Consider the following 24,494-nt stretch of genomic DNA (forward strand, 5'->3'; position numbering starts at 1 on the left):
AGTAATTTATTATAATTTATTGTAAGGTAGTTCACTCAATATTATATGAAAGTGAAAAACAGAGTAGTTGTACCAGTACTGGAAGCACTGTTTCTACTGAATACAAGTTTTTCACACTAATGTAAAGTCAAAACATCTTAAGTCCAACCACCATGAATTAGGGACTTACTGTAAGTTCAGGGAAGTAACTATAAAGAAACTCACAAATTTTAAGAAAAATAGAATATATTCCTGATAGAGGTACAGGAATATATTATCTAAAATGTACAGTTTTCCATTTAAAAAAATCCTGCAAAGAAACAGAAAAGTATGATCAATATTGAGGGAGCAAAACAGAACAACTGCAGCAAGAAAGCAGTCAATGAAAGCTGATTCTGACTTGTCCTAAATATCAGCTTTAGCAAAGACTACAAAGCAGTTATTATATAGATGTTTAAAAAATTATTCTTAAAACTATGATCACATAGTTTCAAAGACATAAAGAGGTATAACAACAATGACTCAGCAAATGGAAACTCTTAAAAAATAGAAACTATGGAAAAGAATCAAGTGGGAATTCTAGAAACAAAAGTACAACTCAACTGAAAATATATTAGATAATTCCAACATGAGTTTAAGATGGCAAAAGATTCAGTGAACTTAAAAATAGATGTACTGAAATTATTGAATCTAAATACAGAAAGGTGTTTAAGAAAAAATGTGCAAGACTTGACAGAATTATAGCTTAGTTGAAAGATATCAACAAGTGTGTAAAGGGAGTCACAAAGAAAGCAGAGAGAGAGAGAAAGTGATCAAAAAATACTTAGAATAGTAATGACAACAGCTTTTTAAAAATAATGAACCACAAAGGTAATTTAATCTATAGATGAAAGAAATTCAGTGAAATCCTTTTAGGATGTAACACGAGATTGATAACAAAATACATTATACTTAAAAATGTTAGAAGACAAAGAGAAATTCATGAATGTATCAGGACTAAAAGCTGACTCTGCATATGACACAATAATAATGCCATTGGCTAAGTTTTCATTAGGACTGAGGGAAGCTGGAAGACATTGGAATGACATATTTAAGTACTAAAAGGAAATAAAAGAGGACAACCAGCAATTTTGTTTCTGGTGAAAATATTCTTCAGAACTGAAAATATTCCTTGATAAACAGAATAAATTCATTAATAGCAGCTATGCCTTAGAAGAAATTCAAGAGGAAATCTTTCAGAATCACAGAAAATTACAGCAGGCAGGATTTTGAGCCCACAGGCCATCATGAAGGACTCAAAAGTAGTAAACAATAAGAATAAAGCTGGAAAAAAAAACACACAATTCAATTTATATGGCGTTAAAGACATAAAAACACAAATTACTGTGTTTGACGTCAGAATGACAATTACCTTGGTTGAGATGGGGAAGCAGTTACTGAATAGGAAGGTGCATGGAAGAAGCATCAGCAGAAGGTAAATACAAACTTTTTTATTAAAAAATTTATTTATTAGATCTTTGTAGGTTGCATAGTTTACAAATATTTTCTCTCATTCTGTAGGTTGTCTGTTGACTCTGTTTATAGTTTCTTTAGCTTGTATAGAAGCTCTTTAGTTTAATTAGGTCCCATTTATCAATTTTGTTTTGTTGCAGTTGCTTTTGGAGTTTTCATCATTAAATTTTTACTATGGCCTTTGTCTAGAATGGTATTTCTTAGATTCTTCTCCTAGTGTTTTTGAAGTTTTAGGTTTTACATTTAAGTCTTTAATTCATATTAAGTTGATCTTTGTATATGGTGAAAGGAAGGAGTCCAGATTCAATCTTCTGTATATGGCTGGCCAGTTATGCTAGCACCATTTATCAAATAGGGAGTCTTTTCTCGATTGCTACCTTTTGTCAACATTGTCAAGATCAGATGATTATAATGTGCAGCTTTAAGTCTGGGTTCTCTAATCTGTTACATTGATTTATGTGCCTATTTTTGACCAGAACCATGCAATTTTGATTACTGTAGCTTTGTAGTATATAGTTTGAAGTCAGGTAGTGCAATGCCTCTGGTTTTGTTCATTTAATCTTCAAGATGGCCCCATATTCCTGGCTCCATAACTACTTCCTCTATCAGTCCAGCACATCCACGCAGGAAAAAAAAAAAAAAAAAAAGATGTGAATTTACATTTAAAACTGCATCTCTCTGAAATTGGATCCTGGCAAGCTAGATTGTAAGCAAGTTTCTCTAAAAAATCAGGCTCAAGAAAGGCCACAGGAGGACTGTGCACAGGCTAGACTGCTGTGATTTGGCCACCCCTAGTCCTGCATGCAAATGCTCCCTGGAGTCCTCAGGCTCCAGTCTACTGATGCTGATGCAATTTGTTCTACTCCCTCTGTTGCTGAACCAGGCTGAGACAATCAGGGCCAAGTTAGACACGTGAAAAATCGGAGTTTAAATCTTTGTCCAGTTTTGTTAGAATCTAAAATACTTTTCCATATACATAAGCAGTGGCTTGCCAGGAGATGAAGACTCTCCCCCCTACAGATCCCAACAGAGAGATGGAATCCGGGTCAGGATGATGTCCCCATTCATTGCTTAAGCATAAAAGAGGAAAGTGGCATTGATGGTGCACAGCAGGAACATACACCCAACAGCTCAATGACCTGGCCTTTCCCCAGTGCCTCCCCTTTCACCCGGTCTCCAGAAAGCCAGGCTCTAGGAGAACTGTTCCTGAGTCCCCAGGAACGTGCTAGTAGGGAGTAGAGCTCAGAGGATTACTAGGGGAATATGATATTGGTCTTCCTGCTTTGGAGACCAGGTATCATTGGAGCCTGGATTGATCCACATTTTCAGTTTATCAGAATCCAGTCTCCCACATTAGAGAGAGAAACAGACTTTTTTAAAGTAATCAGATATCCCGTCACTGTTCATCCTTCATGCTGATGAACCGTGAGAAATCTTAACCAGTGGCAAAAAGAAGGCAGAATATGGGGCTCACCAAACCAAGAATAAGGTGCAGCTAGTCTCTGAGTATTAAAAAGACCTACAGCTCTGAATAACGGTGTGTCTGTAAATGGTGCATGCATTGAAGAATCACGGTACCATCTTTGCACATCTGCAGTGAATTGCTTGACCTAATACTGGTAATTACAATGACTTAGGGATATCACAAAATTATTTTGAGAACATCTAAAATGCTTATGATAATTTTTATTAAAAAATTAATTTCACATTTATAAAAATGTAGTATATCACAAAGTATTCCTCCCCACAACTGAAATAACTTCACAGTATGTTGAAGAACTGATAGCTCCACCCTCTAAGGCTTTATACAATAAACCACATGCGCGTGCGTGCACACACACACACACGTTCACACGCACAAAGACATATTTTCCTACTTACCCCCAATACAATTTTAAAATTCATCATTCCATGTAGTTCTCACAACTGCTTCAAGGTTTGGAAATAGATGCCCAATAAATTCTTTGGTAACAAAATGTCCATCTTGGAGAAATATATTCTCCGCAAACAAATCTCCGCTGCCCTGGTATGCCCTCAAACACCTGAGGACACTGAGCCTGTGCTGAGTTACTGAGATGAGCCAGCCCCTGCTGATTTGCATGTTCCCAGAGCACAGCCCCCTGCCCTGAAGACTTATTGCTAGGCTGGTCACACCCTGTGCAGGAGTCAGACCCAGTCAGGACACAGCATGGACATGAGGGTTCCCACTCAGCTCCTGGGGTTCCTGCTTCTCTGGTTCTTGGGTAAGAAAGAAGAGCACTAGGAATTTATTCAACCCAGTGTGATCAGTACTGCCTGGGTCTTCAGGGATGTCTTCTTATAACATGATTAAGTGTGTAAATATTTGTCTTAAATGTTTCCAATTTCAGGGGTCAGGTGTGACATCCAGATGACCCAGTCTCCATCCTTCCTGTCTGCATCTGTAGAAGACACAGTCACCATCACATGCCAGGTGAGTCAGAGCATTAGCAATGATTTAGCCTGGTATCAGCAGAAACCAGGGAAATCCCCTACGCTCCTGATCTATGATGCAACCAACCTGCACACCGGGGTCCCATCGCGGTTCAGTGGCAGTGGATCTGGGGCAGATTATTCTCTCACCATCAGCAGCCTGGAGCTGGAAGATTTTGCAGCTTATTACTGTCAACAGGAGTACAGTTACCCTCCCACGCTGTTATAAGCCAGAACAAAAACCCCTTAGGGAAGTTGATGTGTGAGGCTGGGCTACCCCAGATGCTCCTCCTGGTACTTTCATCTGCTGGAAGAATTTCTCAGATGCAGCCAAGGTTTGAAGGTTTTGGTAAGAGGGGCCAGGGAGGCTGTCTGCATTCTAACTCTTTCTTCCATGTCATCCCAGCAGCAGAGACATGGCAATGTCTCTCCTGACTTAAAAAAGGAAAGCAATTATGACACCTGGGGAATCCATTTTATGGCCTCAATCAGTGTTGATACATCAAAAGATTAAGATGCTCTGCATATTCTAAGAAAAATCCTGTAATTATAAACAGGAAATTATAATTCAAAATACAAGCCTGGGGTCATGGTTATCAGGGAAGCCGATGCTTGAAACAGGGGAATCTCTGATGGTCCACCAGAAGCCAGAGTGCATCTAACCATGAAGGTCTGGGCTGCCTTACATGTGGTCCTTGGACCTGTCTAGGAAGTCTAGATTTGAGGATGCTGATGTTCTTGGCTGCCTGCAGCACCTCTCCATGTGATTTTCTAGTTCTCAATTCAGTCCAAGGGCCTACCTGCAGATGTCAATGAATATTGAATCATCCTTTTCTGACTTTTAAATATCATGAGAGGACATCTCATTGAGCAACTCTACAAGATACCATAAAGGGAAAATGGGTTTTGGGAGATGTACTTCTAGAAATGCCTATAATAATGGGGAGTTGAGAACTAATAGTGAAGTAAGGTTAATATTCTCCCAAATCTCAAAATTTTCTGGGTATGCAATGGCCCCAGAATACCCTTGCATGTGCTTCCATGTACTATTAGCAAGTTTGGGATCATTGCAAGTTAATTTCATTTAGTCATAAAGTAAAAAGAAAAATGAGAAACTTGCTTAGAATACATAGCAATCCTTTGACAAACAAATGAAAATCCTTTCTTGAAAAACCAAACAAGAAAACAAACTTGTTCACATAGTGTCTTTTTCCTTAATGTGAAAACAATTTGCAATTTAAAATTTGTCCAGATTTCAGCCACATCCTCAGCATCACTGAGCGTGTGACAAATGCAAAGTAGCAGATGCACCTTAGATGGATTACATGATACTCTCCTTCTTAACAAGTGCCCTGCAACAGAACCACCCTGCTAAGCCCTTCTTTGATAAGTCAGATAATTGTTAACATGAACAAGAAAATAAAGGGTTAGTGGTATTAGTCACTGAGTTTTGAAATGTCATATACTTTTACATACACTTTTTCACAAATGAGGCAATTTTCCCAATTTTCAATCAAATACTATTTAGTTTTAGTTTCTTCTCAAAATATTTCTCAATAGATTATCAATTATTCATATTAGGACCATCAATTTGATAAAATATATCTATCTATATAAGTGGATGTTTAGATATTATATTTGTCACCTTTTACCCAGGTGGTCAAATCAGAAAAGGCTATTAGCTCAGCCTGAGTGTACAATTTCTGTTCTTGACCACACAGTTGTATCCCTGTGTCCTCCTGTCTCACTAATCATCTGGACTAAATGAGATGATGCCTGGCATGAGACTGTAAGAAATAAAATAGAAGCCTATGGTCCCATTGTGCTTCTTCTACCCCACATGTGCCTGGTTGTCTGTCTCCCTGGATGCATGGCAGAATCTGGTTGGAATGAGAGTTGATCAGAACTTTATCTTCTAAGTATAGTTTTCACTTCCGGCTTAGTGATCTCTCCTGAGGGTTCCGAAGCATCCTCAAAGAGTAACACTCAAGTAACCCCACCACTGCAGGTGCAAGGATGTCACAATTGCACATATGAGCAGGACTCAGACTCTGACCCCTCAGAGTACCGATATCCACTCCCTGAAGACAGACAATGGTGCTGTCCAAGCAGGCAGGTAGCAACTCCTTGAGTGATTTTTAAACTTCCATACCACTCATTCTGCACAACGTTTTCATCAACCCAGACTCAGGACCTCTTCTCCTTAATAGTTTTGAGAAACTCTGTTCATGTTCCTGAATCTCATTTACTATAAATCTGTTCCTTTCCTCCAAGCAGTTCAACTATTTTGCTTTCCCAGTCTTTCTCTAGGTCTCAAGGAAGCAGTTTTATTAATGGTACTCCAAATTCCAATGGAATATTCATCCATTCTGGAATTAGAGCTTCATACACAGCCAGAAAACACCCATGCAACAGTCCACATCTTGGACTGGCCCTGAAGTCAAGCCTTTGGGGTTACAGAGAGAACTTAAATGCTTACAGTTTGTATGGCATTAGTAAAGTTACTTAACCTTCTGTTGCCTCAGTTTCCATATCTGCGATACTGTGACAATAATAGGTTCTACCTTATAGGTCTATTTACAATTTAAACATGGTAAAGCACTTAGAACAGTATCCAACATATAATATATGGTTCTATAAATTTTGATGGTCTTATTGCTATAATACTTAACACCATAATAATCATCATTTTCGTAACTCGACTAACCTTACAGAAACTTATGGGTAAAAGTATCAAATTCAGTTCAAGTTAATTTCATCTACAGCCCATTAGATGATAGAATGGGGTGTTTCACTACAACTAACAACTAGCTAACAACTCTTCAACTCCTAATGATTTGGTATTGATCGATGCTAACATGCTCAGACCTTTAATCATGCCCACCCATATCTGTCCAATGCTTTTCTTCTCAACATCCATTATCAAAATGTTATCCCATGAAAGATTCAAATATCATATAGCTGTTGCTCTTTTTTTTTTTTTTTTTTTTTTTTTTTTTGAGACAGAGTCTCACTCTCTCGCCCAGGCTGGGGTGCAGTTGTGTAATCTCTGCTCACTGCAAGCTCCACCACCTGGGTTCACGCCATTCTCCTGGCTCAGCCTCCTGAGTAGCTGGGACTACAGGTGCCTGCCGCCACGCCTGACTAATTTTTTATGTTTTTAGTAGAGACAGGGTTTCAATGTGTTAGCCAGGATGGTCTCAATCTCCTGACGTCGTGATCCGCCCGCCTCGGCCTCCCAAAGTGCTGGGATTACAGGTGTAAGCCACCACGCCCGGCCGCTGTCACTCTTTTTAATGTAATCCTTATTCCATCTTTTACATCTTTTCTCTATCTAATATTTGTGCAGTATCTCACAACTTAATCTCAAGTTTTTTTGATATGCTTCTATGCTAACGATGTAGTTTATACAATATAGTTTATTCTCTTATTTGCTGGATTCCTGTGAAAACAAACTCTTTTAAGCTCAGCCCCTTCCAAGACCTCAGAGCCACAGGACACACACACACACACACACACACACACACACACACACAGAGCTAAGTGAAAATGTATTAATGAGAGTGATTTGGTAAACTGAAGTGTCACTTCACCTTTTAAAAGCCATCTATTTTCCTGGCAAGAGTTTTCAAGTTGTGTACATCTGATTTTTAAAAATAAGCCATGTGTGACTTTATCAAACATTTTTCTTCTAAAGCTTTTTTTCTCCAAAAGCCGAAGTCATATTAATTATATCCTGTAAAGTCTGATTGGCTCTTCTCTGATATTTTCTCTAGGTATATCCCAAAGTCTCCATTTTATTCTAATTTTTTTTTACCTTTCACAATCATCCAAAGGCACAATTCCATTCATTAGTCAACTACATCATAAATGGAAAATTTGGAAAAGTACCTGTTTTTAGAAATGATTGTCAGGCATATGTAACCACACATTCTTTAACTGAAGGACCTGAATCTCATATTTCCAGAAATAGTGTCTGAACTATATACATCCTGATATGGCACAGATGGTGCATCAATCTCCTCAGGAGAAGTAGCTCAGTGTAAGCTATACCTGTCCATTTGATGTCTGCAAAATTCTACAGGTAGAAAATTCTATTTATTTATCTAAATTGTTGAGTTTTAACAACTGTACACTTGTAGATAATATCAAGTTTTAATAATTGCCTCTTTTGCTATCTCCAGGCTACCAACACTTCAGTGGCAGATGGCAGAAATATTTGCCATTTAAAAGTGAACTAGTTTATTTATTGCCAGGTTTGTTGGCTCATGGCTGTAATTCCAGCACTTTGGGAGACTGAGATAGGAGGATCACTTCCATCCAGGAGTTCAAGACCATCTTGGGCAGCATAGCAAAACCACACCTCTACAAAAAATAAAAAGTATGGCCAGGCCTGGTGGCTTGGACCCGTGGTCACAGCTAGTTGGAAGGCTGAGGTGGGAGGATTGCTTGAACTCAAGAGGTTGAAGCTGTGGTGAGCTGTGATCATACCACTGCACTCTAGTCTGGGGAATGAAGTAAGACCCTGTCTCAAAAAAGTAAAAAAAAAAAAAATTCTTCAATATTCTCTATTGTACAGTAAACTTTAAATGGTTTAAGTCTTAAAAACAAAAGTTAAAACAGGTTAAAACAGGAATAGATTATTCCTTTAAAAAAAGTCAGCAAATAACCAAATATAAAGAGTGATTGAAGCAGTTGTCTTAGCTTTGTTTAAAACTTCCTTCCCAAAAAGTGTTTCTGCTTATATTCACTAATCATTACCAACAAAAAAACATGTTGACATTATATAGCTTCTGATATGATGCATTGAGGATACATCCCATCTGTAATATTTTCTCTAAAAATGAAAGATGTGAATTTAATCAATATAAGATATCTGATAAAACCAGTTAGAGGTACATTCTCCAAAGTAATTGGCCAGTACACTTCAAAAGTTTCAAGATCATGAAAGACAAATAAAACTGAGAAACTGGGGAATACTGAGGACAGAACAATTAAATAACTAATGAGATAAAGGATTTTATCCTGGACATAAAAAGGATATGACTGGAAAATCAGTGAAATCCAAATAGGATTGCAAATTACTTAACTAATAGCATTGTATCTATGTTAATTTTCTAGTTTTGATATTTATACTACAATACACTTGATGTTGACATATGAAGAAGTTGAAGAAAGAGTATATGGGAATAATCTTTATGATAGTATTCAAATTTTAAGCCTAGAAGCATTTCAAAATTAATCAAAATATATAAATAAAAACAACTAAGAAAACAGCATGGATTCTTATTAAACAACTTCATAAAATTCATCATATTTTCCACCTTTCACTATCTGTGTTTTTCTTTTCTGTTATAGAGCACCCTGGCTCCCACTGTGTAGAGTATATTCACTTATTTGCTCAATTCTAGAATATGCATAAGGTGTTTTGCAAATTGATAGTGCATTCCTCTGAGAATGAATGATCTAGGAATTAGGGTTTCATATCGTTAAGAGCTTTCTTTCTCTTTAAAAGTGAGGGTATTGAGTTCAAATTCTCAACTTCGAAATGGTTTATGTTTGTTCATACCGCCATTCTCTTTCAGTGTAGCTATTCAGTGTAGTTCATTTAAATTTGTTTCATGAAGATATCTCTGTTTATGGTGTCACAAAGAGTTAATTAAATCCTCCCAGCAAAAATAAACAACAAACATAAATATAAGTATAAAGCTAAAAAAAAAGTTCAAAATATGTCAGCATTCTGAAAATTGACAAAACATTAAAAAAATAAGAACTGTGTACTTTTTATAAAAATGCCAGTGTTGTGAGTAAGGACAGGAAAAGTCTGTGGATTTTGCCTAAGACTGCTGCTTTCCACCCCACTTCAGTCAGCATGAATTGCAGAACTAGAGTTTTGCTAATATATGGACGGCAGCAGAAACTAGCAGCCTACGATCAGACTTCAGTTGCGGGTAGGGGGTTCTAGAGCAAGATGCTTCAGCATTTCCAGCTAAATGTGATGGACTGTGCAGGAAATAAACAGAAAAAGCCCACGGCTTTGCCAGTCCAAGATTATGGCCCTGGTTAGGGCAAGTGGTACACCACCTGAAAGTTAATAGAGGATTCCTGGAAATGACAGACTCATAGAATTGCTAAAATAATATCTACACTCATTTCTGGTGAATTAAGAGCTGCAGACATGAATAACAGGGATCTAAGTGGGCCCAGTGAAAAGTGAAAAGAGGGAAATAAAGATTGGCTGCAGTTTGTCTGTGTTCCTTAAATCACACACAAACAAATTCGCAGAAGGTATATTTATGAGCTCAAGTTACTTGAGCAAAATTTCTGCCCGAATCATTGGTGACTACTACCAAGCTATGAAAATACATCGGCAGCTCTTAGAAATCCAAATTAAATATTGAAGTTCAGAACGAAAAATGAGCAAATACATTAATAGGCAAATACCAAAAAGGAATTTACATTCTTCTATATAAGTCCAGGCAAGGTACTAAAAATAAACTCAATAATGCTCAGAAAAATGAAATAGAATCCAGAGAGATGTTCAAGAGCAGTCTGTCTATAATGTGCAGTTTTAAATTAAAAAAAAAATACTGCAAAGAACCAGAAAAGTGTGACCTATATGAAGCGAACAAAATAAGTCAACTATAAAAACAGTCTGTGGATCCTGCTACTGACTCATTTTAAATACTGACTTTAGCAAAGATTTTAAAAGTTATTAAATAAATGTTCAAATTATTATTTTAAGACTATGTTCCAAGACTTTAAAAGACAAATATAAAGACAATGACTCAATAAGTAGGGACTTTCCATAGATAAATAGAAGCTATGACAATGGATCAAATGGTAAATCCAGAAATGAAAAGTATAATAATCCTATTTTAAAATTCTCTAGCTATATCTGACAGCAGTTTAAGATTGCAGAAAACTGGTGAAATAAAACAACACTCAAAATTAATCCAAAGAAAGAAACAAATTTAAAGAAAATGTTTAAGACCTCATAGATTTCTAGATCAATCTATAATATGTAATGAGAATCACAAAGTTAAAGACAGAGAGAAAGTATCTAAAAAAAAAAATCTGAAAAGAAAAGTTGCAAAATCTTTTCAAAAATAATAATAAGACATTAATCTATACAAAAATAAGACAATGAAACCTGTTCAGGACAAACACTATGAGATTCATAATGAAACACATTGTAGTTAAAATGTTGAAAGACAGAGAAAATTTTGTATGCATCAAGATTCCCGGTGAAAAACTGACTCACTATACACAGAGAAACAGGAATAAACCCTTTGGTTAACTTTTCATTAAGACCAACAAAGGCTAGAAGAGAGTAAAACGATATAACTAAATGAAGGGGTGGGGAGAAAGGACAACCAAGAATTCTATTTCCAGTGAAAATATCCTTCAAAAATAAAAGCAAATTAAAAATATTCCTTGGTAAATAAAGATGGACTCATTAATAGCAGATATGCCTGGAAGATATTCAAGAGGAAATCCTTCGTAATCTCAGGTAATGACAGCAGAAAGCAGCGGAAGTCCACAAGCAGAAACAAAGTTTTCAAAAATAGTAAGGGGCAAGAAAGAATATTGAAAATACACAAAAACAACAGCAAACAAAAAATCCTTTCCTTCAATTTATGTGAGATTAAAGCCAAGAACAACTTAAAACTACTGTGACAGATATTAGAATGACAATTACCACGGTTGGGATAGAAGGAGCAGTTGACTAAGATGGTGCGTGAGGGAAGCATCAGGATAATTTGAGTTTGTATAGCTCCATCTGGACAGTAAATATACGTAAACTTTATTCAATTGCACATTAGAGATTTGTCCCCTATACTCTGTGTTTTATCTCTATTAATAAAAATGACAAAAGATAAAACCCAGACTCCTAAGCATAAAAAATTAAGAATAGACAAATACTGATGAAACTCAACTTATTAGATGTGTAAAATGTGTTTTAGAAAGTACAAAATCAATGGAAATCTGATAGATAAAATGAAAGAAAAAATTTAAATATGACACTTCTGTCACTCGGGCAACAGCAACTTTATCTTTATTAGTTACCCTCTAAACATAGAGTATATTTTATGTCACTTTGTTCATGCAAGATGTACTCCCCTCTTCCCTTGACTTTTTCCATCCCACTGCACCCACCAGGAAATTTGCATATTGTCCCCTAAGGAGGACCTTCCTTTGTGAGTCTGAGATAAAAGCTCAGCTCTTACCTTGCCTTGACCTGATCAGGACTCCTCAGGTCACCTCACAATGAGGCTCCCTGCTCAGCTCCTGGGGCTGCTAATGCTCCGGGTCCCTGGTAAGGACAGAAGGAGATGAGAGAGGAGAATAGGGTGGGAGGGTGAGCTCTGGGGGCCCCAGTGCCTCTCATGTGTGTCCTGTCCCCGTGTTAGATGTGCACGTCTTGTCCTCTAGGATGGGGCATGTAATGTTTAGATTTGTGAGAGTGAGGAAGATTTCAGAAAGAGCAAGGACCTTTCCTTGCTCTGGGGAAGGCTCTAACACAGAAAGAAAGGGATGATGTGAAAGAATTCTATAGACTCCTGCGTGCTCCATAAATCTTGGTTATTTTTGAAATTGGATGATTTTGGGATATGAACCAAAATTTTCACTCACAAAAATAATGATTAAGCATGAGAAAAAGTAACTGAAGAGAAATAATTAAAATGTCTCCTAATAATTACATGTAATCTTGCACGTCTCCTAATTATTTTGGGATCCAGTTGGAATATTGCAATGACCAATATACCCTGGCCACTACTCCTGGAGAGCCGGCCTCCATCTCCTGCGGGTCTAGTCAGGGCCTCCTACATAGTAATGGAAACATCTATTTGAATTGGCACCTGCAGAAGCCAGGTCAGCCTCCACAGCTCCTGATCTATGAAGTTTCCAACCACTTTTCTAGGGTCCCAGACAGATTCAGTGGTAGTAAGTTAGGCACAGATTTTTGCACTGAAAATCAGCAGGGTGGAGGCTCAGGATGTTGGAGTTTATTACCGCCAACAAGATACAAAAGTTCCTACCACAATGGTATAGTTCTGAACAGAAACCTTCCTGTTGGGTGGCCGCAGCCATCCACCCCAGCCACCCACATATGTTGTTTGTCTGGGGAGCAGGCATTATAGAGCAAGATGATGGAGGACTCAGGGGATGGGCTGCAGCAAATTGCTCTGGACTGTGAGAACCTGGGCTACACCAACCCTATCAGCTGCAACAGCCTTGGCCTGGCAGAACTTACATGAGAGTGAAGGGAGTCCAAGTGCCCTCTGAATAATCACACATGGCAGCGGAGAAAGCTAAATGAAAGTTTATGCTAATCCTTCCTGTCATCCCTACAATTTTTTGTCAAATAGATCTAGTCAGTGTCACTGCTTTATAAATAAGGCTGGTTCATGGTAACCCAAAACTAATATGCCTTTTGTATCTGATTTTTTTTTGAATAGTTACTGGTACACATGTGGCTGGATTGGTTTAGTGATATATAGACTTCCTCTCTCTGTCTCCACTTCACACTTAACACTTTTTCTTAGCATGTATCTCCAGTAAAGGGACAGAAACAACATTTTATATAATTGTGCCAGGGAGTACACAAATAAAACTGCTCACATTCTTAGTTTATGGCTACTAGATAGATTTTGTTAAATCTACTTAAAAACAGAAGTCATGTGTTCAATGTCTTTGATCACTCCCCAGAATGGCAGGTTGAAATAAAAAGAGAGATTTCGGAATTTTGAAAATAGTCAACCAAGCCTGGAAGAATTAGAAGGCATGCATTTGTATGGCATATTCAACAGAATTTTGAAAAATATAAGATAATATATTTGCCTAATAAAAAAGAAGAATGTTAGGATTTGGGACTGTGGCAATGTAGATGAGCATGAAGAACACACGGCAAAGGTCAACTTTTGGTGCAAACCCAGCTCCGTTTCCCATTGTGTTGGGGTCTCTGTGCTGGTAGGGTTGAGGTTGAGCTACCAACCCAGATGGAAATTGGTAAGTATTTCTTGGAAAGAATCGCAATGTTGAATAGACTCCTGCCTGGCCTTCAGGGCTGTGCCCTGATGTCACTGCAAGCTTATGGGAAACTTGTGTATCACACAAGGCTCTATCTAGGACTTTAGTGACTCAAGGGTTAAGGAAGTTCCTGTGCAAAAACATCTTAGGTCTTGTCACATCTTCAAGTCAACACAGCAGGAAATAGGTAAGCTTCCAAAAGCTGATTTTTCCCATCTCATATATCTGAGGATGAAATAAGGAAAAAAAATGATAATTCAGAAGACAACTTACATCAAAATAATTAAGATAGTAACCAGGGTTGAGATGGGACTGTGGAGATCAGCAGGAGATGCAGTGACAGGAGCTCAAGGCCCATATCTCAGACCTGTACAAAGGATAATCAGCGCTGCTTTTTAAGGGAAGTCCACAAGATGTGGGTGGGAGGTTTCACTCTACCATTTAGATCCAGCTGCCAGCCAGATCTAACCCAGACCTCAGCAAATATCACAAGAAATCCAGCCTGGTGTCAAGGACTCAGCTCTTGTCCTTTCTGTTAAGGCAGCGCTAAGCAACTGCCAAACTCAGGTGGATTATCTTCCCCAGGAGAATCCCTCTGCCTGGGCCAAGTCCCCCCTACACTCACATTTGAGAAATTTCACTAAAGAACACAATGATAGAATAGTATCAGCTCAAATGCAAAAATGTATTTCTTCTACAGAATTTTAGGTAATCTGTTCTTCATTTCTTCTATAGCACTCCTATGTCATCAAAATCATGATGCTTTTAAGTTATTATTTATTCTATTCTGCTTTTTCTGCACTTGTTTTTGTTTCTCATCTAAGACCTACTGCATCAGAACTGAAAGCGAACTTTTTGAAAATTTTAAATTATAATATGGGAATTTCAACTTTGTTATTATATTGGAAGAAGTTCACATTGAGAAGCCAGCAAATGTGTGTGACATGATCACACCTGTGTTGAAAATGAAGGAAAATAATACAACAATTGAAGGAATGATGGTGATCATGTCAGAGTTTGTAATGCTTGATACTACATATGATTGTCGTATTCCAGTAATTAATATATAGAACAATATGCCTTAAACATACATTTAACAGAGTGTGCTAAAGTTTTTTATGCAGGACAGGGAATATCAATTATGGTGTTATGTAATGGTAGAAGTAATACAAGTTTAAATTAACAAACAATAAAAAGCATATATTTATTATAATTTGAGACCTGTGGCAATAACGCTGGCACTGCCCATGTTTCTGGAGGCAGCAGGCCAGTGGTGCTCACAGCTGTACATAGCATCCAGTACCTGTTCTATTGCTCATGCAAATGGTCTCACCTAGCCTAACATTAGACAGCCACAGTGGACTATTGTCATTATTGCGCCAAATCTTGTTTTATAGACTCCCTAATAATCTGTTTTCCCATGATTAAATATGAAATTTTGAATATATTTTGAGAGAATTAGCTTACGATATTTATGAATCTCAAAGAAATCTTTAGGGAATCTTGAAGACATGTTAGTATAAACAAATATTAAGATATTTTGCAAATATTATACTATACCAACTGAAGGTAGGTCAGACTAAAATATCTCTTATAAAGAAAGTATGTTTTGCAGGCTTTCCATTAGGTCTCAGGCCTAGTCAATGTCAGCACACATAGGACAGATTTCACGCTCAGTATTTGTACTCTCATACTTGAGGAAGCTGAAGAAGCCACAACACCCTAGGGTGGCCCTCGCCCCGATGAATCACACTACCATACAATCCACTCCCACAGAGAGTAGGCAGGACCTATGACTTGCTTCTAACCAACGTTGTACAGTCAAAGTGGTGAGATGTCTTCCCAGTGTTGTATAGTATTATATAAGCCTTTGCAGACTGGAGAAAGACACTTACTGACCTTGAACAAACAAACAGCCATGTGTGCATTGCCTGTGTCAGCATCACATGGCAGGAAATTATTCACAAGCTCTAGCAGTTGAGAGCAGACTTCATCCAAGAGCCACATGTGGAACCAACCCAAACGCTCATCAATGATTGGCTGAATAAAGAAAATGTAGTACATATACACCATAGAATACTATGCAGTCATAAGAAGGAATGAGATTATGTCATTTGCAGGGACATAGATGAAGCTGGAAGTCATCACCCTCAGCAGACTAACACAGGAACAGAAAACCAAACACTGCATGTTCTCACTCACAAGAGGGAGTTGAACAATGAGAACATATGGACACGGAGAGGGGAACAACACACACCAGGGCTTGTTGCAGGGTGGAGGTGAGGGGAGGGAACTTAGAGGATGGGTCAATAGGTGCAGAAACCACCATGGCACACTTATACCCATGTAACAAATCTGCACGTTCTGCACTTGTATCACGTGTTTTTTTTTTTTTTTTTTTAGAAGAAATAAAGAGAAAAAGAAAAGAAATTGAACCCTAAGTCATAGAGATGCAAGAAAATGAGTTCTGCAACAACCTGAAAGAACTTTGAAGTGCATGTGTTCTCAGATGAGTTTCATGTGGGAACACAGCCCAGTCTGCCTTTAATATAGTCCTGCGAAGCCCTGTGGAGAGAAACAATGAGGCCATGTGCAGATCCTGACTCAGAAACTGTGAGATCATAAAAGAGTGTAGCCGTAAGCTGACAAATATGTGGTATTTGTTATCTAGCAATAAAAAGTAACACATGTATTAAGTACAAAAAATGGACATAAGAGCAGCCACTTACATTAAAAGCACATAATGCATGTGTACATGCATATATATATGCACGTGTATGCACATATATAAACACATGCATACGTGTGTGTAAAAACTGAAGGTATAAAATAAATTGTTTCAGCTTCCACCTTATGAAACTACATAAAGAAGAACAATTTAAATCTAAAGATTAAAAGCATGAAAACAGGCCAGGCACCGTTCCTCACGCCTGTCATCCCAGCACTTTGTGGGAGCCGAGGCCGGTGGATTGCTTTGAGCTCAGGAACTCGAGACCAGTTGGGCAACATGACGAGACTCCCATCTTTACAAAAAATACTACAAAAAATTAACGGGGAATTGGTGGCTCACGCCTGTAATTCCAGATACTCAGGAAGCTGAGGCTGGAGAATCGCTTAAGCCCAGGAAATGGAGGCTGCCCTGAGCCGAGATCGAGCCACTGCACTCCAGCCTGGGTGAGTGACAGAGAGACATACAGTCTCAAAAAAAAAAAAAAAAAAAAAAAAAAAAGAAGAAGAAGAAGAAGAAGAAAATAAGACATATTACAGCAGCAATCAACAATGAAACTGCTAACAGAAAAGTCATAGTGAACACCACGCATAGCAAAGACTGGTTCTTTGGAAAGAGCTATGTTGTTTAGTTTCTGTATGTTTGAAAATTATCAGTTTATGTTGTTTTCAATATTGATTTCTACTTTGATTCCTCTGTAATCAGACATTATATTTACAATTATTTTAATTATTTTAACTGTATTGAGGTGTTATGTGGGCAGAATATATCCTGTTACGGAATATGTTCTGTGGGCAGCTGGAACAAAAAATGTGAATTTCCTCTATTATGGATTGGAATATTCAATAAACGTCAGTCAGGTTCTGTGGGTTGATGATATTGTTGGGTTCTTCTGTATCCTCGCCTTTTTTCTATTTGTTCTCTCAGAAGTTAAGAAGGGGTACTGAAGTCTCCAAGGGTAAATGTTCTTTTAGTTTTTGCCACATGCATTGCACTATGTCACTTTATTGCTTGGTGCATACACATTTAGAATGACTTTGTCTTCTTTTGGAATGACTTTTGTTTTTTCATTATGTAAATACCTTTCAGTCCCTGGTAACTTTCTTTGGCCCTGTAGTCTACTTTATCTGATGTTAATACTTTATCTGATACTACCTCTTTTTAAAAAATATATGCGAGGTATTATTTCCAAATATTCAAATTGTTTTATATACTGTTATGTTTGGTGTGTCAGACAACATAGTGTTGGAAAATTTCTTATTGATTCACTCATCACTATTTTCAGATTTCATAATATGAGTGTTTAATGTAATTGTTGGTATGTTAAGGCTTAAGTCTGAACTCTGTATTTTTTGCTTTATGTTTTTGCTTCTCTGTTTTGTTTCCCTGCCTTCCTGGAGGTAACTCAAATGTTTTTGCAATTTCATTTTCATTTTACTTATAGCTTTTAAAATTATTCTTGTATTTCTTTTTATAGTGATTTTTAAATTGGTTGTTACAGTATTTCCTTTACATGCATAGCTTCTCACAGTATGTTGGTGTCAATATTTTATCATTCACATCAAATAATAGAATTGTACCTTCCTTTGTGTCCTGCATTCTCCCCAATTTGTAAAGTCAAGTATAGTCCAATAACCAGCTATTTGCCTTATATTTGGTGGAGTTATGGAGAGTGGTGAGTATTGGGAATTGATGATATGAACCCGGAAAAGAGGCCAGATGTGTTTCTTGTGAAGAATCACAGAGTTGAAGGAACCACTATTCCTAGGTGGAGCCTGCAGACTGCAAGTTTCAAAGGTATGTAGTTCATCAAGAAGAATTTTAGGTCTGTGTGTTAGTCCGCTTGTGTTACTATAAAGTAATATCTGAGGCTGGTTAATTTATCAAGTAAAGAGATTTACTTGGCTTATGGTTCTGTGGGCTGTACATGAATCATAGTGCAGGCATCTGCTTCTGGTGAGTGCCTCAGGCAATTTACAATCATGGCTGAAGGCAAAAGGGGAGCCAGCTTATCACATGATGAGAGGAAGCAAGAGAGAGAGAGAGAGTCAGGGAGTTGCTAAGTTCTTTAAACAACCAGCTGCCAGGTGAGCTTGTTACCTTGGAGAAGGCACCAAGCCATTCCTGAGAGATCTGCCCCCATGACCCAAACACCTCCCACTAAGCTCTATCTTCAACACTGGTTATCACATTTTAATATGAGATGTGAAAGGGAAAAGTATTCAAACCATATCAGTCTGCAATTATCCAGTGTTTATTGGAGTTTCTTTGCAAAGAGACCCAAGGTCCTGTGACTCAATCCCAGCAAAACTAATATAGTCCCGAAAAGACAAAGTGTCTAGGTTTGGAAATATCTATCATGCAGTGACATGCTAACCAGAAGGCCCAGTAGAGCAAACATCAACAGGGGAGCTATGGAGATGGACAACAACATCCATGATTTATGTATGTTGTAAGAATGGCCTGACCAGAATTATGGACAAAACAACAAAAACAACAACAACAAAAACTCCTTGAGCCCTGAGTATGGGAATTTCTGCTTTTGTAGCCTAGTATCCATAGACTCCATGTATAATCAAACAACAGCCAATGTCCCATGGAAAACATGGGCTAAGTGCAAAGGTTGTTCTGTGCAACTCCGAAGGCTCAGCCAGATTCTCCTCTCTTAGGAGTGTTCCTCTGCATGTGCCAAGTCAGAGCTGTGTCCACATGCAAACTTGGAAGATATGATAGAGGACAATACGTCAGGTGAGTATCAGTTCAATTAGATAGAATTCTTTTCACTATGGAATTTCAGATCACTTCGTGCTCATTTCTTTCACTGTTCTCTGATGTCCTTTTTTTTTTTTTTTTTTTTGGATGTAGTTGATCAGCCTACCAGGTCTTTTATGCAGTTCTACATACAAGGTGACACCAAGGTAAAATAAATGAAATTCCAGTTTGGGTGCCTCCATCTCCCTCCCCTGGATCCTGATCCAGCGACTGCCAAAACCAGAAAGAACTGGGGTAGGGTGCTTGATCATGGGGAAGGCTGTTGTGGTTTGCCTGGTAGATGGGAAAGGTTTCACTTCTTCACAATTTGAATGACATCCTTGTCCTCCAACATATGGTCTTTACCCACTTTCTCAGGATTGTGTTTCACAGAGAGACCCCAGACCAGAGCATATTTAAATTCTTTGTAAGATTTTTGTGAATCTTCATGCAGAAATCCTCCACTGTGGTCCTGGAGTAAGGAAGCACCAGTGGGGATGGGTAATCTGGTAATTGGCCTTTGAGTTTGGTGTAAATTCTCACTAGTTTCAGATAGTCCCAGATCTTTTCCAATAGGTCATTAAAATTCCAGCGGTGATGGGCAGAGATGGGTACACAGTGAGGAACCTTATAGATGATATACAATTCCTCAATAGAGATTCAGTCAATCTTATTTAACACATAGATACAGGGGATATAAACTCTGTTTCCTTCCACCACATCAATGAGGTCATCAGCTGTAGCATCACTACGTAGAGTCACATCGGCATTATGAATCTTGAATTTGGCCAGAATGCTCTTCACAGTTTCAGCATCCAGCTCACTCTGGGGGCAAGTGGCTGTGAGATTAATGCCTCCCTTGTCTTTCTTCTTAAAGCCAATGTTGGGGGGGGTTGCTGTTCAAGCGAATGCCAAAGCCTTCCAGCTCATTTTCATTTATCTTCTTATGTCCCAAAGGTTTCAGGACATCCAGAACAATCAGGATCAAGTTACAGGTTTGGGCCACTGCAATGATTTGACCTCTACCTTTCCCATCCTTGGCACCTTTAATAATACCTGGGAGATCCAGGAGCTGGATCTTGGCACCTTTGTGTCTGATGACACCAGGCACAGTGGTCAGAGTAGTGAATTCATAGGCTGCCACTTCAGAATATACCCCTGCCAGGTTACTAAGCAGTGTCGACTTCCCCACAGATGGAAAACCAACAAATCCAGTTCAAGCATCACCTGTCTTGGCCACATCAAAACCTTCTCCTGGACCTCTACCACCAGCACCCTTTGCAGTAATGAGTTCTCGACTAAGCTTAGCGAGACGAGCCTTAAGCAGCCCTAGGTGGTGTGCGGTGGCCTTGTTCTTTTGAGTCGGAGTCATCTCGGCTTCTATCTCCGTGATCTTAGCTAAGGTGCTGCTCATCGTGGCGAGTACTCTGTGGCCTCTACACTGTCTCCCTTCACACCAACGTTCTCAATATATACTTTTGTATTGTGTTCTTTCTATTTTTTTTTTTTTTTTTTGCAGTGATTCTTTTGGCCTTTCAACTGCTAAATCACTGTCCCAGGATATGGAGATTTCTTTTCAGACTTAATAATAATTCAGAAATGACAATTTTTGTATTAAACTGTCATAAAAACAATAAAAGGTTTTGAAATAATAAGTAAATGTATTATTTTCATAGGATGTGGTCATTATCTGAACAGAAATCTGATTCCTATATTCCAATAGTGATTGTAGAGAAAATATATGCTTTGTCCATATTCCACTTAAAAATGCTCTAAAAATGTTTACGAACTAATAATGTGCACGTCAGTTACATGTCATGATGCGATATGATGGGAAAGTAAAGGAATGTTTGAATCAACAGCACAAAATATCTTTTTTTTTTTTTTTTTTGGTTAAAGAAATGAGCCACATCAGAATTACTTATCTCTTAAAGGATGATGGATTCCATGGTGAGTGAAGTTAAAATTGTATTTCTAAGCAGAAATATCAAAAGAAAGCATAGTTTATAGAAAAGAGTTTGTGATATCTAGAAAGAATGACAAGTCTTCAGAGACTTTTATAGTTCTTTTCATTAGTAGGCACAAACATCCAACCAAAATCTATTGATTTTACTTCACAATCTTCAATGTGGTGACTAAACATAGTGAAATTAAAATTATATTTTAAACTAAAAGTCCAAAACAATGAAAAGATAGTTTATAGGAAAGCGCTTGTAAAACAAAGAATGAGGAGACTACAAAATATATCCATAAGCGGGAACACACCTCCAACAAAATTCTAATGATTTCTCCATCACAATTATTAGTTTGGAGGTTGGAGATGCTGCCCATCCTCCTGTGAGCAGGACACCCATGGAGACTTTGCACAGGGTGAGGGCCCCAAATGCAAGCCTCCCTAGAGGGAAGGCAGAGCAAAATGGCAGAATAGAAAGCTCCACTCATTGTCTTACGTGCCTACCCCCGAGCAAGGACACGAAGTTAACAACCGCCTATGAGAAAAAACATTTCATAAGGACTAACAAATCAGGTGAGGGCTCACAGTACTTGGTTTTAACTTCAAATCACTGAAAGAGACACTGAAGACATAAAAGAAAGAAAGAAAGAAAGAAAGAAAGAAAGAAAGAAAGAAAGAAAGAAAGAAAGAAGAGAGAAGAGAGAGAGAGAGAAAGAAAGAAAAAGAAAGAAAGAAAGAAAGAAAGAAAGAAAGAAAGAAAGAAAGAAAGAAAGAAAGAAAGAAAGAAAAGAAAAGAAAGAAAGAGTCCTGAATCATGGATGCCACGCATCCCCCACCCGTACTAGCATGGTGCCAGGAGCATCAATTGGCACTGAGGGAGGGAGAACACAGAAATTGTGAAGGATTGAACTCAATGCTGTCCCGTTAGGACAGAAAGGAAAACTGAACCAAACTCAGGTGATGCTCACCCATGGAGGGAGAGTTTAAACCAGCCCTAGGCAGAGGGGAATCCCCGACCTAAGCAGTTCAAACTTCAGTGTCTGCAAACCTCTCCACAAACGACTATAACACTGTGTGCCTGAAAGTAAACTTAAAATTAGACAAGGCCATAAGGACTGAAACTCTTAGGCAAGTCGTAGTGCTGAACTAAACCCAGATATAGTGGACTGGGGAGTGAGGGCATGCAACATACTGAGACATCAGCTGAGAAAGCCAAGGGCGTTCTGGTGTCACCCCTCCCCTAACCCCAGGCTGCACAGATTGTGGCTCCAAAAGATAATCCTTTCTTCCACCTGAAGAGAGGAGAGAAAAGAGTGGGGAGGACTTCTTACATCTAAAATATCAGTTTGGCCACAACAGAATAGGGCACTGATCAGAGTTGCGAGGTCCCTGTTTGAGGCCCTAGCTCCCAGATGACATTTCCAGACATACACTGTGCCAGAAGGGAACTCACTGCCTTGAAGAAAAACACCCAGTCCTGGCAGCATTCATCACCTGCTAACTAAAGAGCCCTACACCCTGAATAACTAGCAGTGATACCCAGGTACTATATCAAGGACCTTGGGTGAATGTCTGAGACTTGCTGACTTCAGGTACCAGCACAGCCACAAGGAGGCGCTTGGGATCCACATTTTGAGGACTTGACACTTGGACAACTTTTGTGGACCTGCACTGGGACAAAGGGGAGCCCACTGCCCTGAAGGGAGAGTTCCAAGTCAGGTAGCATTCACAACAAGCTGACTTAAGAGACCTTGAGACTTAAGGGAACATTGGCGGTAGTCTGGCAGTATTCCTCATGGCATAGTGTGATGGTGGCTCCTCTGCTTTTGGAAAGGTGAGGGAAGAGTCAGAAGGACTGAATCTTATGGTTTAGTGCTAGTTAAGCGACAATACAATAGAATGCCAGGTAGACTTCTAAGGTTTTTGACTCTACTCCCTTACTCCTGGACTAGTCCCTGCATTTCTGGACCCACCCAAGGCCTGGGGAACTTCGTTGCCCTGATGGGAAGGGGACAGGCCTAGTTGACTTTGCCTGCTACTGAATGTATAGCCCCAGGGCCTTGAGCAAACATAGGCAGTACCCAGAGAGTGGTTATAACAAGCCTTGAATGAAACCCAGCACTGTGTTGGTTTCAAGTTTGAGCCAGGGCAGTCATAGCCATGGTGATCATAGGGGAGCTGGTGTCACTCCAACCTCAGCTTTAGGTGGCTAAGAACAGAGAGAGACTTGGTGTGTTTGGGAGAAATTAAGGGAACAGAGCACAAGTCTCTTTCTGGTAATCCAGAGAATTCTACCAGATCATCTCCAAGATAATCAAGGTGACACCTCTATGAGTTTGCAAAAAACACAGTGTAATTGGGCTTAGGGTTCCCCCTAAAGCAAATACAGCTTAGGTCCCAACACCCAAATCTTTTCAAATATCTGGAAAGCCTTCTCAAGAAGGATGGCTACAAAGAAGCCCAGACAGTGAAGAGTACAATGAATATCTAACTCTTTAATCCCCGGACATTGAAGAACATCTACTAGCATCAACACCATCTAGGAAAATGTGACCTCACCAAATGAACTAAATAAGGCCCCGAAGACCAATCCTGGAGAAACAGAGATATATGGCCTTTCAGACAGATAGTTCAAAATAGCTGTGTTGAGGAAACTCAAAGAAATTAAAGATAGCACAGAGAAGGAATTCAGAATTCTATCAGATAAATTTAACCAAGAGATTGAAATAGTAAAAAGAATCAAGCAGAAACTCTGAAGCTGAATAATGCAGTAGGCATATGGAACAAGGCATTAGAGTCCTTAAGTAGCAGAATCGATCAAGCAAAGTAAGAATTAGTGAGCTTAAAGACAGGCTGTTTGAAAATGCATGATCACAGAAGACAAAAGAAAAAAGAATAAAATACAGTAAAGCATGTCTACTGGGTCTAGAAAATTGCCTCAAAAGGACAAATCTAAGAGTTATCAACTTTAAAAAGGAGGTAGAGAAAGACATAGGGGTAGAATGTCTATTAAAAGGGATAATAAAAGAGAACTTCCCAAACCTAGAGAATGATATCAGTATCCGAATACAAGAAGGTTATAAA

At 38.6% G+C, this 24,494-nt stretch overlaps 1 pseudogene and 1 gene segment (V, D, J or C); one reads left to right on the top strand and one right to left on the bottom strand.

Annotated features, from left to right (window-relative positions):
* Positions 1-3,679: 3,679 nt before the first annotated feature.
* On the top strand, positions 3,680-4,171 carry LOC108515555 (Ig heavy chain V-I region 5-like). The segment is given in 2 exon segments: positions 3,680-3,734; positions 3,861-4,171. Coding segments are annotated over 2 exon segments (366 nt in total).
* Positions 4,172-19,769: 15,598 nt separating this feature from the next.
* LOC108515559 (developmentally-regulated GTP-binding protein 1 pseudogene) lies at positions 19,770-20,870 on the bottom strand (annotated as a pseudogene).
* Between the last annotated feature and the right edge of the window lie 3,624 nt (positions 20,871-24,494).

This window comes from Rhinopithecus bieti, unplaced genomic scaffold, assembly GCF_001698545.2.
Source record: "Rhinopithecus bieti isolate Rb0 unplaced genomic scaffold, ASM169854v2 scaffold_2476, whole genome shotgun sequence".
Taxonomy (NCBI): domain Eukaryota; kingdom Metazoa; phylum Chordata; class Mammalia; order Primates; family Cercopithecidae; genus Rhinopithecus; species Rhinopithecus bieti.